This window comes from Scyliorhinus torazame, chromosome 11 (assembly GCF_047496885.1).
Source record: "Scyliorhinus torazame isolate Kashiwa2021f chromosome 11, sScyTor2.1, whole genome shotgun sequence".
NCBI classification, from domain to species: domain Eukaryota; kingdom Metazoa; phylum Chordata; class Chondrichthyes; order Carcharhiniformes; family Scyliorhinidae; genus Scyliorhinus; species Scyliorhinus torazame.
In genome coordinates this window covers 239,469,786-239,486,901 of record NC_092717.1, presented here as the reverse complement: position 1 = coordinate 239,486,901, position 17,116 = coordinate 239,469,786, and the positions used below count along the sequence as shown (strand labels likewise).

The following is a 17,116-nucleotide window of genomic DNA, read 5'->3' as shown; positions in this document are numbered from 1 at the left end:
TGGGCTTTCTTGACTGTTGCATCAATGTGAGTCGACCAGGACAGACTGTTGGTGATGGTGACCCCCAGGAACTGAAAGCTATCGACCATCTTCACTTCGGAGCCATTGATGCAGACGGGAGTGTGTGTCGTGCTGCGTTTCCTGAAGTCGATGATCAGTTCCTTGGTCTTTCCACCATTTAGAGAGAGGTTGTTTTCGGTACACCATGCAACCAAGTGATTTATCTCCCTTCTGTAGTCTGATTCGTCGTTGTTTTAGATACGGCCCACCACCGTCGTATCATCCGCAAACTTATAGATTAACACTGGAGGAATTGGGTGTTGAAGGTGGTGGATGGGTGCCAATCAAGCGGGTTGCTTTGTCCTGTATGGTGTTGAGCTTCTTTTATAATAATCTTTATTATTGTCGCAAGTCAGCACTGCAATGAAGTTACTGTAAAAATCCCCTAGTCGCCACATTCCGGCGCCTGTTCGGGTACACTGAGGAAGAATTCAGAATGCCCAATTCACTTAGCAGCATGTCACTCGAGACTTGTGGGAGGAAGCCGGAGCGCCCGGAGGAAACCCGCGCAGACACAGGGAGAATGTACAGACTCCGCACAGAGTGACCCAAGCCAGGAATCGAACCTGGGACTCTGGCGCTGTGAAGTTATCCACTGTGCTACCGCGCCGTCTTGAGTGTTGTTGGAGCTGCACTCATCCAGTGAAGAATATTCCGTCGAACTCCTGACTTGTGCCTTGTAGGTGGTGGACAGGCTTTGGAGAGTCTTTGGTGAGCGACTTGCTATAGAATTCCCTTCCTCTGATGTTCTCTTGTAGCCACAATATTTATATGGCTGGTTGAGTTCAGTTTCTGGTCAATGGTAACCCCCAGGATGTCTCGAAGTGGGGATGTTCGCTGATTGTTCAGTGACATTCGCAACTCCTCACTTGCTGAAGGAGCTCTTGTCTATATGTAGGAAGACCTGGACACCATTTAGCCTTGGGATGATAAGTAGTAAGTAACATTTGCCAGGCAAATGACAGGCAGTGAGCATCTCCAACAAGAGAGAATTTAACCATCTGCCCTTAATATTCAATGGCATTACCATTGCAGAATCCCTCACCATCAACTCCCTGAGGGTTACCAATGAGCAAAACAGAGAATGACATGAAAGGAGAAGCCAGGACTAGCGGTGTGATCCGTGATCATTGATTTATTATCCAACTGTCAATCAGAATACAAGAGGAAAAATATATTGCAAAGTAACATCCAGAACAGAGTCACACAGGGTGTTGGTGACGAATGTGATATAAAATAATTAGTTTAAATATATTAGTTACAGTAATGTAGATGTAGGCCGGTCTAATTCTGGTGAGTTCACAGACAAAGGATTTCAGAAAGCATGGCAAGGAAGGGGGAGGGGTGTCTGGTAGAGCAGGAGAAAAGGATGCTGGGTAACAAGAGGCCCAGGGTTAAGGAATGAGAAGTGAGCCAATTAGGATGTATGGCCAGGTCAGGAGGGGTATAGGATGACCAATGGGAATCGTGTATGTGAAACTTGATGCCATTTGAATGTATTTGCAGAGATCCCTTTGTCTCCTTCCTCATTCGTTTCCAAGGGGTCCAGGAGACTGGTTCTGTGTCCCTGAGAAGCGAGTCAGACTTGCAAGTTGGTTAAAAATAAATAATACTATGCCTACAAATCCATCTCGAGTTTTATTGAGGCCAGACTGACGGGTAAAGAAATCAATGTTTTGTCATTGGTAATGTTTCAGTTTACTTCAATTATAATTTAATTCAAATTAAACAACCGTGAAATAAAAGTAAATTTATTAATTGGTATAAAAACTAAAGCCAATCTGATCATTTATCAGATACTTGCAATGTTCAGTTAATTAAACAGATAACGTTAAAATTAAAAAGCAAGCAAGAGTAATACAAAAGGATTCAATATTGTTCAATTCATCAAAATCTGAAGTATGCTGATAAACCGAGTTATGTAAAACATTTTGAGTTAACTCACTATAAAATAAAGCGATATCGGTACAAGAGAATTAGTGAGTGGCTGATGGACCATACATAGACTGCTTTCCTCTTTGAGCGAGAGAGAGGGTGGACGGTGGTGATTTAACCTGAGGACCTCCACACCCCAGGCAAGGGACCTGGCTGAGAAGGCGGGGCCTTCATGAATAACCTCAGCCGGTACGGGAATTGAACCTGCGCTGCTGGCATTGCTCCCCGTCTCTAACCAGCCGTCCATCCAACTGGATTCTGAGTTTTGGAGCTCGAACTGCAGCTGACATTGAGGATTCTTTTGCAGCCAGTCCGGATGAAATGATCAGTCGAACACCTCGTAACTTTAACAGCTGTTTATTTCTCGGTGCCGGGGTTAGGACCACTGTGTCTCTCAAGAGTCACAATAGCAAGCCAAAGTCAATACATCTAACAGCAGTTCTTATACAGTTTTTGGCTCATTTCTGAGGGCCGCTCCCTCGCATTCCTATCTGTGCTCTCAGCTCAATTATAATTCAGCCCCCCTCAATCATAATTATCTTTAAGCCTAGTGCACCCATTCCCAAGGCCGTCACTGCAATTTGTCTGCTTCAAAAACAAGTGATCTCAGCCTGTCTTGGCATTCCTTCACACAAAGCTTTATCTAACATTTTGTTTTCCCCCTAAAGTTTGATTCTAGCGCCAGACTACGTCATTCTATAGCTTGAGCCTGCTTGAGCCATATTCCCATTTATCGATCATCAGCCAAACTCTCAGCATCACTGCCAGGCACCCACAAGGTTGGGAGTTTCATAGTTGTCACCCTGAAAAGACGTTTCTGTGACTGCAGAACTGAATGCAGGATCGCCTCTGTGGTGTCAGGGTCAAGGATGTCACTGAGTTGCGGCACAGCACTCTGGGCGGTGGGGGAGGGGCTAGGAGGGTGTAATTGAAAATATGGAAAGATGTGTCATTTGAAACATGGAAGTCTGGCAATATCTGGTCTGAGAGAAACATGAGGATACAGGGAAAGATCCCACAAAGGGTTAACAGCAGCTGCTAGGAGAGGATTGTAAAATGTAGATATCCTTGGTCAAGCAGGCTTAGCAAACAAGACAAACAGGATTTTGAATGAAGCTAAAAACAATGGCTCACACCTTCATTGAAATTAACTATCTTAGTCAGGATCTGGAAAAGAATGGATTATGGTTCAGTTGAATTTGGTGACAATTCTAGGCGTGAAAATTTGCTAATACCAGGTAAATTAAAGAAAACTGGAGACTATCAGTCTACGAGAAACATAATTCAAAATCAAAGTCAAAATTGAGCTGAGGACACAATTGGAAAATAAAACTATAGAAATGATAGGAATTAAAAGTAACACCTCTTGAAGTCAAAGCATTTTGAACATCACAAAGGAAACAATGTAATCAGATCTATGAGATGAAGTCATGTCAGAAAGAATACTTAGTTGGATTAGAAGGTTTAGATCAAAGATACTTTTTACAATCAAAGTGAAAAATGTTACTTTACAATAACGTCATAAAAACTTAACTGTTAGAAAGAGAATATAAACCCGAAGAAAGGGGATAGCAGGCAGAACCAGAACTCAGAGAGAGAGAGAGAGAGAGGGGAGAAGCAGAGTCTGATCACAGTCAGCTCGGTCATGGGAAAGAGACAGGGCAAAGCAGCCGAGCTAAAATAGCTAATAGATCTAAGGAAGACTAGAATTTAAAGAGTAGGCAGATTCAGCTCAGAGATAGCCAGCAGAGCCAGCTCTAACAGCTCGGTACATGGGAAAGATAGGACACAGCAACCGAGTTCATCAGCGAATACATCTAAAGAAGACCAGATTTTAAAAAGAAGATTGATTGTCAAGTTGGGCCTGAAGGTCCCTTCAACCAACCAGAAGGATCCAGAAGCAAGATCTTTTTACTTTTCTGTAAAGACAGTGATTGCATCTTTTAAAAAGAGAAAAAAATATATAATAATAAAATAACTTAAAAGTTTTAACCTGAAACAGTGGTTATTAGTCTACTTTACTTACTTAGCAATGCGGGACCCAGGATCGATGCTACTAAGTGGTATGTAGATGAAATCGTCGGTGAATGGGTTATACCGGTGGATAACTTGAAAACATAGTTTGACCTGAATAGCACCCACTGAAGCTTGCATCGGAGTCGGGGAGTGAGAATCCCTGATCACCATTTAGAATGTCGGCCCTTTTTGGTACAGGGGGAATTCTAAGAATAGTGGTGAGTTTTCAAAAACAGGGGGGGCAAGACTGAACAGTCAGTAGCCATGGTCCATATTGGTACCAATGGCATCGGTGCAAACTGAACTTGTTGAAAACTTGCCGGCAAAATAATTAACACCACCCCCCCCCCCTTCCCGCTACTCTTATTCTTATTAGAATTAGTCGAGTGAACCTTTGTTGCAAGTATATCTTTCACTACTTACATGTACTGCATCTGTTTCTTTCAATTAATAAGAGTCCATTTGAAATGTTCGACTCAAGGACAGAAAGTCATGTTCGCAAAGGGAGAATACACCGCCCACAGTTTGTGCAGAGCAGGGTGTGCATGCCGCTAACCCACATCTTTTGCATACAAACGTTCCAAGGGAGACTCGACAAATTTGACATTTACAAGGGAGAAAGCTGGCAGCCAAACTTTTCTCTTCAACATAAAACAGGCGAGCAGGAAGACTAACCTTCCTCCTTTCCAGCAAATCATCCTTGCAAACGTTGACTGGTTTGGACTCTAAATGAATGGTTTTTCGCCAATTCGAACCATCTTTATTTGGTTGGAAAAGGAGCTCGGAGCCAGCATTAGCAGGGAAATTTGAGGCAGTACGGAGTGGGGGTAATAAATGATGACTTTCTTCAATCTCAGTGCTCGCTGAATTTGATAAAAAGCAAGTGTTAGGTTTGTAAACTCTACTTGAAGTGAGTGCCTCGGGTTGATTTGGTTTTCTCAAGTTACCCTCGCAGTTCTGTTCCAGATGTTGTCTGCCCCAATTCATTTTTATTGGTTTGGGAATAGGTTTCCCGTTTTTCCTTTCTTCCAGGACTCTGGGACAGCCCATCGCACCTTCGGTCCTTTGTCGATTTTCCTTTACCGTCTCAAGCTCGTTGCAACCCCAAGTCCGAACATGTGAAACCGTCTTGATTAACCGTTCACACTCCAGTTGGGCAAGCAGAAACTCAAAAGCCAATGTCTTCAGGTACTGAGATTGGGCAGGGCCCCTGTAGCAGTACACCTCCGCCTCCTGCCCCCGAGAGTAACCTATTGTTGTCATCAATTGTTGGACATTTGCTTTGCACATGGCGGGCCAAACGGAGTGTACAAAGGCAGGTGCAGAAATCTGGAAAACAGAATCAAATATATTGTACACATATTTTGATAATGAGCTGTACCTCATGTTAATATATCACAACAGTTCTTTTTTTTCATGTATTTTATTACAAACAGGTATCAAAACAGGTTACAACGAATAAACACCCCAGGAAACATACTTCCCAGCAATCAACTCTACAGTCTGTACAGATTTTTCCCCTTTTTCACCCCCCCTCCCCGCGACAAACAGCCCCTCCAACACGGTCACAAACATCCCCCGCCTTTCCTCAAACCCCCCTGAAGAGCCCCTCAACTCATACTTTATCGTCTCTAACCGCAGGAAGTCGTACAGGTCACCCAACCAAGCCGCTACCCCCAGTGGCGATGCCGGCCGCCACTCCAGCATAATTCACCGCCGTGCAATCAGAGAGGCGAAGGCCACGACATCGGCCTTCCTCCTCTCCATGAGCTCCGGCTTCTCGGAAACCCCAAATATTGCCAGCAAAGGGGTCCACCTCCTCCTCCACTATCCTGGCTAAGACCGCGAACACTCCCGCCCAGAATCTTCCCAATTTTTCGCAACCCCAAAACATGTGCGCGCGATTCGCTGGCCCCCGCCCACACCTCTCCCACTCATCTACTACCCCCTGAAAGAACCCACTCATTCTCGCCCGAGTCATAATCTACTGCACACCTCAGTATCAAATAATGTGTCCACCTTTGCCGGAACGCTATGTTTGAAAGCCTCCAAATCAGCCGTGGTCATACTGAATGGTAGAGCAAGCTCAAGGGACTGAATGGCCAGGAGACCATAAGACATAGGAGCAGAATTAGGCCACTCGGCCCATCGAGTCTGCTCCGCCATTCAATAATGGCTGATATTTTTCTCATCCCCAATCACCTGCCTTCTCCCCATAACCTCTGATCCCCTTATTAATCCAGAACCTATCTATCTCTGTCTTAAAGACGCTCAGTGATTTGGCCCCCACAGTCTTCTATGGCAAAACCACCCTCTGGCTGAAGAAATTCCTCCTCATCTCTGTTTTAAAGGATCGTCTGAGATTGTGTCCTCTGGTTCTAGTTTCTCCTACCAGTGGAAACATCCTCTCCATGTCCACTCTATCCAGGCCTCGCTGTATCCTGTAAGTTTCATTCAGATCCCCCCTCATCCGACTGAACTCCAACGAGTACAGACCCAGAGACCTCAACCGTTTCTCATACGACAAACTCTTCATTCCAGGAATCATTCTTGTGAACCTCCTCTGGACCCTTTCCAAGGCCAGCATATCCTTCCTTGGATACGGGGCCCAAAACTGCTCACAATACTCCAAATGGGGTCAGACCAGAGCCTTATACAGCCTCAGCAGTACATCCCTGATCTTGTATTCTAGCCCTCTCGACATGAATGCTAACATTGCATTTGCCTTCTCATGGCCAACTCTGCTCCTGTTTCGTATGTTCTTATTCAGTGTTTTTCAAACTTTTTTTCCGGGGACCCATTTTTACCAACCAGCCAACTTTCGTGACCCAACCTGGCCGACCTCTGCGACCCACGCCGGCCGACCTTCGCGACCCATGCCGGCCGACCTGCGCGACCCACCATTTTCCCTTACCTTGTTTGTTGCTGACAAAAATGGAGGAAATGTTTTTGGGTCCCTTTGGCCCCAATGGTCCCTTTGTCCCTTTGGCCCCCGATCTTGAAAAAAAAAAAGGCTGCGACCATATAAAAAAACATGCGGCCGCACTGCGCATGCGTGCCCGATGCTCAATGCGACCAAATTTTTTGGATCTGTTCCTGGCCATTTTGAAGGCCGCTCGCAGCCGGCATTATTAAAAGCCAGCTGGTGCCCGCGGATTTGCGCGATCGGGAGCGCCGCGACGGACGGCTCTGCGACCCACCCGCGGGTCCCACCCCCGAGTTTGACAATGCCTGTTCTTATTCACCTTGAAGCAAAATTTCAATTGTGTTGGCATTTCTTTTGTCTCTATCGACCTGGATCTCTGCTTCCAAGGAGTTAACTCCACCCCTTATCTTTTCGCCAATAATTCATAGAAAACCTGAACTGACCGTTGCTGTACGTTGCTTCCAGTCATTCCCTGGTGCAAGTAACATTCATTTTCTGGAACTTGTGCATTTTGTGTCCATCGGCTAACGTTCCGTTGATGCTGTGCCTTTTCCGATTTCTATATGGTTCATTGAAACTGCATCCACTCGGAACGTGGAGTCAGACATTGAGTCTGTTCCATTATCCATTGGGATCATGGCTGATCTGTGACCCAACACCGTCAATCCATAAAAGTCTGAGAACACGCACGCACAGACTCAGAAACGGCTTCTTCCCCGCTATTACCAGACTCCTAAACGACCCTCTTATGGACTGACCTGATTAACACTACACCCTGTATGCTTCACCCGATGCCGGTGTTATGTAGTTACATTGTGTACCTTGTGTTGCCCTATTATGTATTTTCTTTTATTCCCTTTTCTTCCCATGTACTTAATGATCTGTTCAGCTGCTCGCAGAAAAATACTTTTCACTGTACCTCGGTACACGTGACAATAAACAAAATCCAAATCCAAAAACTCCACCTGCATGCCCTACGCTTATCCAATTTCTTCTTTTTCCACTTCAACTTTTCTTTCAAGAAACTTATGATTGTCAAGCAGGACTCGCCTTAACACATTTGAATGCTGACTACCCTTGGGCTTTACTAACTGTTTACTCATTCCATCACAAATTATGGATTCAAAAGGAGTTGACCATAGTGACCATATTGCTTATGGGCAGCACGGTAGCATTGTGGATAGCACAATTGCTTCACAGCTCCAGGGTCCCAGGTTCGATTCCGGCTTGGGTCACTGTCTGTGCGGAGTCTGCACATCCTCCCCGTGTGTGCGTGGGTTTCCTCCGGGTGCTCCGGTTTCCTCCCACAGACCAAAGATGTGCAGGTTAGGTGGATTGGCCATGATAAATTGCCCTTAGTGTCCAAAATTGCTCTTAGTGTTGGGTGGGGTTACTGGGATAGGGTGGAGGTGTTGACCTTGGGTAGGTTGCTCTTTCCAAGAGTCGGCGCGGACTCGATGGGCTGAATGGCCTCCTTCTGCACTGTAAATTCTATGATTATCAACACAGGTCAATGCGTGTTCAAAAGGTTTTATTAATGGGGGCATGGAGTACAAGCGGATGGTGGTTATGTTGAACTTGTATCAGTCACTAATTCAGCCTCAGCTGCGTCCAGTTCTGAGTACCATGCTTTAGAAAAGAATACAATAGAATTAGAATCCCTACAGTGCAGAAGGAGGCCATTCAGCCCATCGAATTTGTACCGGCCCGTCTGATAGAGGACCCTACCTAGGCCCACTCCCGTGATCTGTCCCCATAATCTCACCTAACCTGCACATCTTTGGACACTAAGGGGCAATTTATCATGGCCAATCCACCTAACCTGCACATCTTTGGACACTAACAAAGAACAAAGAACAAAGAAATGTACAGCACAGGAACAGGCCCTTCGGCCCTCCAAGCCCGTGCCGACCATGCTGCCCGACTAAACTACAATCTTCTACACTTCCTGGGTCCGTATCCTTCTATTCCCATCCTATTCATATATTTGTCAAGATGCCCCTTAAATGTCCCTATCGTCCCTGCTTCCACTACCTCCTCCGGTAGCGAGTTCCAGGCACCCACTACCCTCTGCGTAAAAAACTTGCCTCGTACATCTACTCTAAACCTTGCCCCTTTCACCTTAAACCTATGCCCCCTAGTAATTGACCCCTCTACCCTGGGGAAAAGCCTCTGACTATCCACTCTGTCTATGCCCCTCATAATTTTGTATACCTCTATCAGGTCTCCCCTCAACCTCCTTCGTTCCAGTGAGAACAAACCGAGTTTATTCAACCGCTCCTCATAGCTAATGCCCTCCATACCAGGCAACATTCTGGTAAATCTCTTCTGCACCCTCTCTAAAGCCTCCACATCCTTCTGGTAGTGTGGCGACCAGAATTGAACACTATACTCCAAGTGTGGCCTAACTAAGGTTCTATACAGCTGCAACATGACTTGCCAATTCTTATACTCAATGCCCCGGCCAATGACGGCAAGCATGCCGTATGCCTTCTTGACTACCTTCTCCACCTGTGTTGCCCCTTTCAATGACTTGTGGACCTGTACTCCTAGATCTCTTTGACTTTCAATACTCTTGAGGGTTCTGCCATTCACTGTATATTCCCTACCTGCATTAGACCTTCCAAAATGCATTACCTCACATTTGTCCGGATTAAACTCCATCTGCCATCTCTCCGCCCAAGTCTCCAGACAATCTAAATCCTGCTGTATCCTCCAACAGTCCTCATCGCTATCCGCAATTCCACCAACCTTTGTGTCGTCTGCAAACTTACTAATCAGACCAGTTACATTTTCCTCCAAATCATTTATATATACTACAAAGAGCAAAGGTCCCAGCACTGATCCCTGTGGAACACCACTGGTCACAGCCCTCCAATTAGAAAAGCATCCCTCCATTGCTACTCTCTGCCTTCTATGGCCTAGCCAGTTCTGTATCCACCTTGCCAGCTCACCCCTGATCCCGTGTGACTTCACCTTTTGTAATAGTCTACCATGAGGGACCTTGTCAAAGGCCTTACTGAAGTCCATATAGACAACATCTACTGCCCTACCTGCATCAATCATCTTAGTGACCTCCTCGAAAAACTCTATCAAGTTAGTGAGACACGACCTCCCCTTCACAAAACCGTGCTGCCTCTCACTAATACGTCCATTTGCTTCCAAATGGGAGTAGATCCTGTCTCGAAGAATTCTCTCCAGTAATTTCCCTACCACTGAAGTAAGGCTCACCGGCCTGTAGTTCCCGGGATTATCCTTGCTACCCTTCTTAAACAGAGGAACAACATTGGCTATTCTCCAGTCCTCCGGGACATCCCCTGAAGACAGCGAGGATCCAAAGATTTCTGTCAAGGCCTCAGCAATTTCCTCTCCAGTCTCCTTCAGTATTCTGGGGTAGATCCCATCAGGCCCTGGGGACTTATCTACCTTAATATTTTTTAAGACACCCAACACCTCGTCTTTTTGGATCACAATGTGACCCAGGCTATCTACACCCCCTCCTCCAGACTCAACATCTACCAATTTCTTCTCTTTGGTGAATACTGATGCAAAGTATTCATTTAGTACCTCGCCCATTTCCTCTGGCTCCACACATAGATTCCCTTGCCTATCCTTCAGTGGGCCAACCCTTTCCCTGGCTACCCTCTTGCTTTTTATGTACGTGTAAAAAGCCTTGGGATTTTCCTTAACCCTATTTGCCAATGACTTTTCGTGACCCCTTCTAGCCCTCCTGACTCCTTGCTTAAGTTCCTTCCTACTTTCCTTATATTCCACGCAGGCTTCGTCTGTTCCCAGCCTTTTAGCCCTGACAAATGCCTCCTTTTTCTTTTTGACGAGGCCTACAATATCACTCGTCATCCAAGGTTCCCGAAAATTGCCGTATTTATCTTTCTTCCTCACAGGAACATGCCGGTCCTGTATTCCTTTCAACTGCCACTTGAAAGCCTCCCACATGTCAGATGTTGATTTGCCCTCAAACATCCGCCCCCAATCTATGTTCTTCAGTTCCCGCCTAATATTGTTATAATTAGCCTTCCCCCAATTTAGCACATTCATCCTCGGACCACTCTTATCCTTGTCCACCAGTACTTTAAAACTTACTGAATTGTGGTCACTGTTACCGAAATGCTCCCCTACTGAAACATCTACCACCTGGCCGGGCTCATTCCCCAATACCAGGTCCAGTATCGCCCCTTCCCTAGTTGGACTGTCTACATATTGTTTAAGAAGCCCTCCTGGATGCTCCTTACAAACTCCGCCCCGTCTAAGCCCCTGGCACTAAGTGAGTCCCAGTCAATATTGGGGAAGTTGAAGTCTCCCATCACCACAACCCTGTTGTTTTTACTCTTTTCCAAAATCTGTCTACCTATCTGCTCCTCTATCTCCCGCTGGCTGTTGGGAGGCCTGTAGTATACCCCCAACATTGTGACTGCACCCTTCTTATTCCGGATCTCTACCCATATAGCCTCACTGCCCTCTGAGGTGTCCTCTCGCAGTACAGCTGTGATATTCTCCCGAACAAGTAGCGCAACTCCACCTCCCCTTTTACATCCCCCTCTATCCCGCCTGAAACATCTAAATCCTGGAACGTTTAGCTGCCAATCCTGCCCTTCCCTCAACCAGGTCTCTGTAATGGCAACAACATCATAGTTCCAAGTACTAATCCAAGCTCTAAGTTCATCTGCCTTACCCGTAATGCTCCTTGCATTAAAACATATGCACTTCAGGCCACCAGACCCGCTGTGTTCAGCAACTTCTCCCTGTCTGCTCTGCCTCAGAGCCACACTGTCCCTATTCCCTCGTTCTCCCTCAATGCTCTCACCTACTGACCTATTGCTCCCGTGCCCACCCCCCTGCCATACTAGTTTAAACCCTCCCGTGTGACACTAGCAAACCTCGCGGCCAGGATATTTATGCCTCTCCGGTTTAGATGCAACCCGTCCTTCTTATACAGGTCACACCTGTCCCGGAAGAGCTCCTAGTGGTCCAGATAATGGAAACCCTCCCTCCTACACTAGCTGTTTAGCCACGTGTTTAGCTGCTCTATCTTCCTATTCTTCTTGCTAAGGGGCAATTTATCATGGCCAATCCGCCTAACCTGCACATCTTTGGATTGGATTGGATTTGTTTATTATCACGTGTACCGAGGTACAGTGAAAAGTATTTTTCTGCGAGCAGCTCAACAGATCATTAAGTACCTGAAAAGAAAAGGAAATAAAAGAAAATACATAATAGGGCAACACAGGGTACACGATGAGGGAGGGCAGCACGGTAGCACAAGTGGATAGCACTGTGGCTTCACAGTGCCAGGGTCCCAGGTTCGATTCCCTGCTGGGTCACTGTCTGTCGGAGTCTGCACGTTCTCCCCGTGTCTGCGCGGGTTTCCTCCGGGTGCTCCGGTTTCCTCCCACAGTCCAAAGATGTGCAGGTTAGGTGGATTGGCCATGATAAATTGCCCTTAGTGTCCAAAAAGATTAGGAGGGGTTATTGGGTTACAGGGATAGGGTGGAATTGAGAGCTTAAGTGGGTCGGTGCAGACTCGATGGGCTGAATGGCCTCCTTCTGCATTGTATGTTCTATGTTCTATGAAACTGGAGCACCCGGAGGAAATCCACGTAGACACGGGAAGAACATGTAAACTCCACACAGCCAATCACCCGAGGCCGAAATTGAACTCGGCCCATTGGCAACAGTGCTAACCACTGTACCTCCGTACCACCTCGAAGGGAAAGGATGTGAAGGTTTTGGAGAGAATTCCCATGAGAATTGTTCCAGGGATGAGGAATTTCAGTTATGAGGACAGATTGGAGAAGTTAGAACTAGAGATTTGATGGAGGTATTTTAAATCATGAGGGCTCTCGACCGAGTGGAAAGGGGGAAACTGTTCCCGCTTGTGAAAAGATCGAGAACGAGAGGTTCACAGATTTAAAGATAATTGGCAAAAGAAGCAAAAGCGATGTGAGAAAAAACATTTTCAGACAGCGAGTGAATAAAGTGTGGTGTCACTGTCCGAGAGTGTGGTGGAGGCAGGTTCAATCGAGGCATTCCAAAGGGAAGTAGAGTTATCTGAAAAGGGAGAATGTGCAGGGTTACGGGGGAGAGGGTGGGAGAGTTGCACTGGGTGAACTGCTCATTGGGAGATCCAGTGCAGATGCAATGGGCCGAATGGCCTCCTTTTGCGCCGTGACAATTCTGTGATTCTGTGAAAACCGCACGAGAGCTCCTTGAAGATGGAGTCGCAGGTGGACAGGGGGGTGAAGAAGGCATTCCGCATGCTAGGTTTTTTTGGTCAGAATATTGAATACAGGAGTCGGGACATCTTGCTGAGGTTGTACAAGACATTGGTAATACCACACATGGAATCATAGAGTTTACAGTGCTGAAGGAAACCATGTGGCCCATCGAGACTGCACCGGCTCTTGGAAAGAGCACCCCACTTAAGCCCACGCCTCCACCCTATCCCCGTAACCCAGTAACCCCACCTCACCTTTTTGGACACTAAGGGCAATTTATCATGGCCAATCCCCCTAGCCGCACATCTTTGGACTGTGGGAGGAAACCCCAGCCCCCGGAGGAAACCCACGCAGACACGAGGAGAACGTGCAGACTCCGCACAAACAGTGACCCAAGCTGGGACCGTGGACCTGTGAAGCAACTGTGCTAACCACTGTGCTACCATGCTGCCCTTACCCTGTTCAGTTCTGGTCACCCTATTATAGGAAGGATATTGTTAAACTAGAAAGAATGCAGAAGAGATTTGCGAGGATGCTACCAGGACTCGATGGTCTGAGTTATAAGGAGAGGCTGGGACTTTTTCCCCTGGAGCTTAGGAGGCTTAAGGGTGATCTTATAGAGGTCTGAAAAATAATGAGGAGCATCGATAACGTAGATAGTTGACATCTTTTCCCAAAGGTAGAGGAGTCTAGGACTAGAGGGCATAGGTTTAAGGTGAGAGGGGAGAGATACAAAAGAGACCAGAGGGGAAGTTTCTTCACACGGAGGGTGGTGAGCATCTGGAACGAGCTGCCAGAGGCAGTGATAGAGGCGGGTACGATTTTGTTCTTTAAAAAGCAGTTACACAGGTACACGGGCAGGGTGGGTATAGAGGGATATGGGCCAAATGCGGGCAAGTGTGACTAGCTCAGTGATAGAAACTGGGCGGCATGGACAAGCTGGGCCGAAGGGCCATGTTTCCACGCTGTAAACATCTATGACACAATGGGCGGAGTGGCTTCTGCGCCGTAACCATTTTAGGTATTCTGCCTTCTACAATAACCCACTGCCGGAAACCGAACTTACGTGAACCCTTTTAAATTCTTTCCTCCAAGGAAAAATCAGAAGGTTGACACAAATCCTTTCAAAGGTTTCAAAGGCTTTTTGGAGAGAATTGAAGCTGGTTGATTCTTCCCTGCTAAATGCGTTGCTCACAATCCGGCAAAATTGTATTTCAAACCGTCTACCGTCCTCGCTATAGGCTGTCAGCCATTCAGTCATGAGGGCTCGCATCGCAATTTCCTCCACAGAAGCCTCACCATCGCTGTTACGTTTTGACTCCTGGAAACGTACGTATCCTTGACGTAGAGATTCCTTTTCAGCCTCCATATGTTACCTCCAAAGTTCAAACTCTTTATCCAGGACTGCGGAACTTTGTAAAAGGCCTCACTCGCCTGTAACTGAATAATCACACAGAATTATTGCATTAGTTACAGAGAACATTTCATAATTCTCCTCACGTAAAATTAGTCAGCCGCACAATAATCTAACACTTTAAAGTTTCAAATAAAGCAACTAAAAGCTTATCCTGGGCCCAATTTGTAAATACCATCTGTATTTCCTGGGGCCAGCTTCAATATTTACAGCAGTGACTTACAGTGAAATAGTGCCTTTAGTATCAGCTCCGTAAAGACATTTCACTGGAGCACGATCAAAATAAAATTTGAACCAACAGCTTGATGAAAGGGGAAGGGTTTAAGGAGCGTCTTTAAGGAAGAAACGTTGCCAGAATCTCAGCTGACAATAGGCTGCTTTCCCCTGTGAGGGGGAGGACTGACTGGCGGTGGTTTAACGTGAGGATCACACCTCAGGAGAGATTAAGAAGACTGGGCCTTGATGGAAGGACAGCACGGTGGCACAGTGGTTAGCATTATTGCTTCACAGCTCCAGGGTCCCAGGTTCGATTCCCCGCTGGGTCAATGTCTGCGCGGAGTCTGCACGTTCTCCCCGTGTCTGCGTGGGTTTCCTCCGGGTGCTCCGGTTTCCTCCCGCAGTCCAAAGATGTGCAGGTTAGGTGGATTGGCCATGCTAAATTGCCCTTGGTGTCCCCAAAAAAAGGTTAGGTGGGGTTACTGGGTTACGGGGATAGGGTGGAGGTGTGGGGTGTTCTTTCCAAGGGTTGGTGCAGACTTGATGGGCCGAATGGCCTCCTTCTGAACTGTAAATTCTATGTTTATGTCCAACAGGTGCCGGAGTGTGGCGACAAGGGGATTTTCATAGTAACTTCATTGCAGTGTTAAGGTAAGCCTACTTGTGACACGAATGAAGATTATTATTATTATAAGGGCTGAATGGCCTCCTCCTGCTTCTATTTTCTATGTTTCTCCAGTTGAACTTTGGCAAGATCAAAGAATCTTGTTTAACTTCTTAATAACTCCAGATGCTGGCTCTTGAATCCCTTTGAGAGAAAGATAGATAGAGAGAGAGAGGAAGAAAGAGAGTGAGAGAGAGATTGAGAGAGAGAGAGAGAGAGGAAGAGAACAAAAGACTTGCATTTATATAACATTTTTCACATCTACCGGATGTTTCCAAGTGCTTTATAAGTACTTGGTGAAGTGTAGTCACTGTTATTATGTCAAAAAACAGGGCAGCCAATTTGCGCACAGCAAGCTCCCACATACAGAAATGTGATAATGCCCAAGCCATTTGCTTTTCTGCAATGTTTGTTGAGGGATAAACATTGGGCAGTAGACCATCAATGACTCCCCTACTCTACTTCAAAGTAGCGCCAAGGGATCTTTTAAATCCACTGAACGGACAGAAGGAACCTCAATTTAACGTCTCACGCCCCACGACATGTTTGCCAAGAGTGTAGACAGCTCGCCAATGGTTGCCATCGGGATCTTCCAGTCCCGTTGATGTCCACGGTGCTTTGCCTGGTCTGCCCGTCCCACTGCCGGGGAACCCACCGGTAAGGGGACCCTTCGGCAGGAGCTGAAGGGCCGGAAAATCCATGCACGGTGGTTAGCACTGCTGCCTCACAGCATCAGGGACCTGGGTTCAATTTCAGCCTTGGGTCGCTGTCTGTGCGGAGTCTGCACGTTCTCCCCGTGTCTGCACGGGTTTCCTCCGGGTGCTCCGGTTTCCTCCCACAGTCCAAAGATGTGCAGGTGAGGTGGATTGGCCGTGATAAATTGCCCTTAGTGTCTAACGGTTAGGTGGGGTTGCCGGGAAGTGGGCCGAGATGGGCCCTGGCTGCGAGTTTCCATCCTGTCTCCTTCTTCATTGTCACTCCCGGTGCGGCCACACCCATCAACACTTAAACCCTTCCTGACTAACCACGCAAACCAAACTATTCACGACTCAAGCCAGCCCAGTATACTACCACCCTTGGTTACCTCCCACTCTCCCTGTCTTTACCAAGCTCCAACGAAAACCCGTCCCCACAGCATATCGACATCAAAACCCTGATCCTTGTTTACAAACCTCTCCACAGACTTTGCTTGCCTTTCCTCTGCGAGACCTGTATCCACTACTTTACAAACTCACAGTCTCTTTTCAATTTGCTGCGTCTTTTGGCAGCACAGCATTCAGACACTTCAGCCCTCCACTCCACAACCCTTCCTAAATCAGCGTCGCCTGATACAAATTCCTGACCAGTTGCATGCGTCGCTATGGCAACACTATTTCAGCTACATGTGGTCACCTGGATAGAAAATGACTGCATCAACGTATTTCCTGTGTATGTTTACTTCGCAGAGCAAGCAGTAACCAAGGAAGTAAAAGTACTCATCGCAAGCCGGGAACAGTCCCACACTCTTCCCACTTTAAAGGAAGAAGTTGCATTTATGTAGCACCTTACTCAGGATGTCCTGAAACACTTTACACTTAATGAAGCATTTTTGAAGTGCAGGCAGTGTTATAATGTCAGGAACAACAAATGCACAAAAAGGTTATAAAGTCCGG

The 17,116-nt window shown here is 46.7% G+C and overlaps 1 protein-coding gene across 1 annotated transcript; it reads right to left on the bottom strand.

The window, feature by feature from the left end:
• Positions 1-1,795: 1,795 nt before the first annotated feature.
• On the bottom strand, positions 1,796-16,794 carry LOC140385872 (spermatogenesis-associated protein 2-like). Its single transcript, XM_072468478.1, has 3 exons — positions 16,637-16,794; positions 14,237-14,610; positions 1,796-5,340 (listed from the first exon to the last, which is right to left on the bottom strand). The coding sequence occupies exons 2-3, from the start codon at positions 14,537-14,539 to the stop codon at positions 4,459-4,461; spliced, it is 1,185 nt and encodes a 394-aa protein (XP_072324579.1). The 5' UTR covers positions 14,540-14,610; positions 16,637-16,794; the 3' UTR covers positions 1,796-4,458.
• Positions 16,795-17,116: the final 322 nt, after the last annotated feature.

Bases quoted from the DNA above. Each gene is read 5' to 3' on its own strand.
- LOC140385872 (XM_072468478.1), bottom strand. From the start codon at position 14,539: ATGGAGGCTGAAAAGGAATCTCTACGTCAAGGATACGTACGTTTCCAG. The intron at 5,341-14,236 runs GTAAGTTCGGTT...TCTGTTTTCCAG, and splicing joins AAGAATTTAAAAGGGTTCAC to ATTTCTGCACCTGCCTTTGT.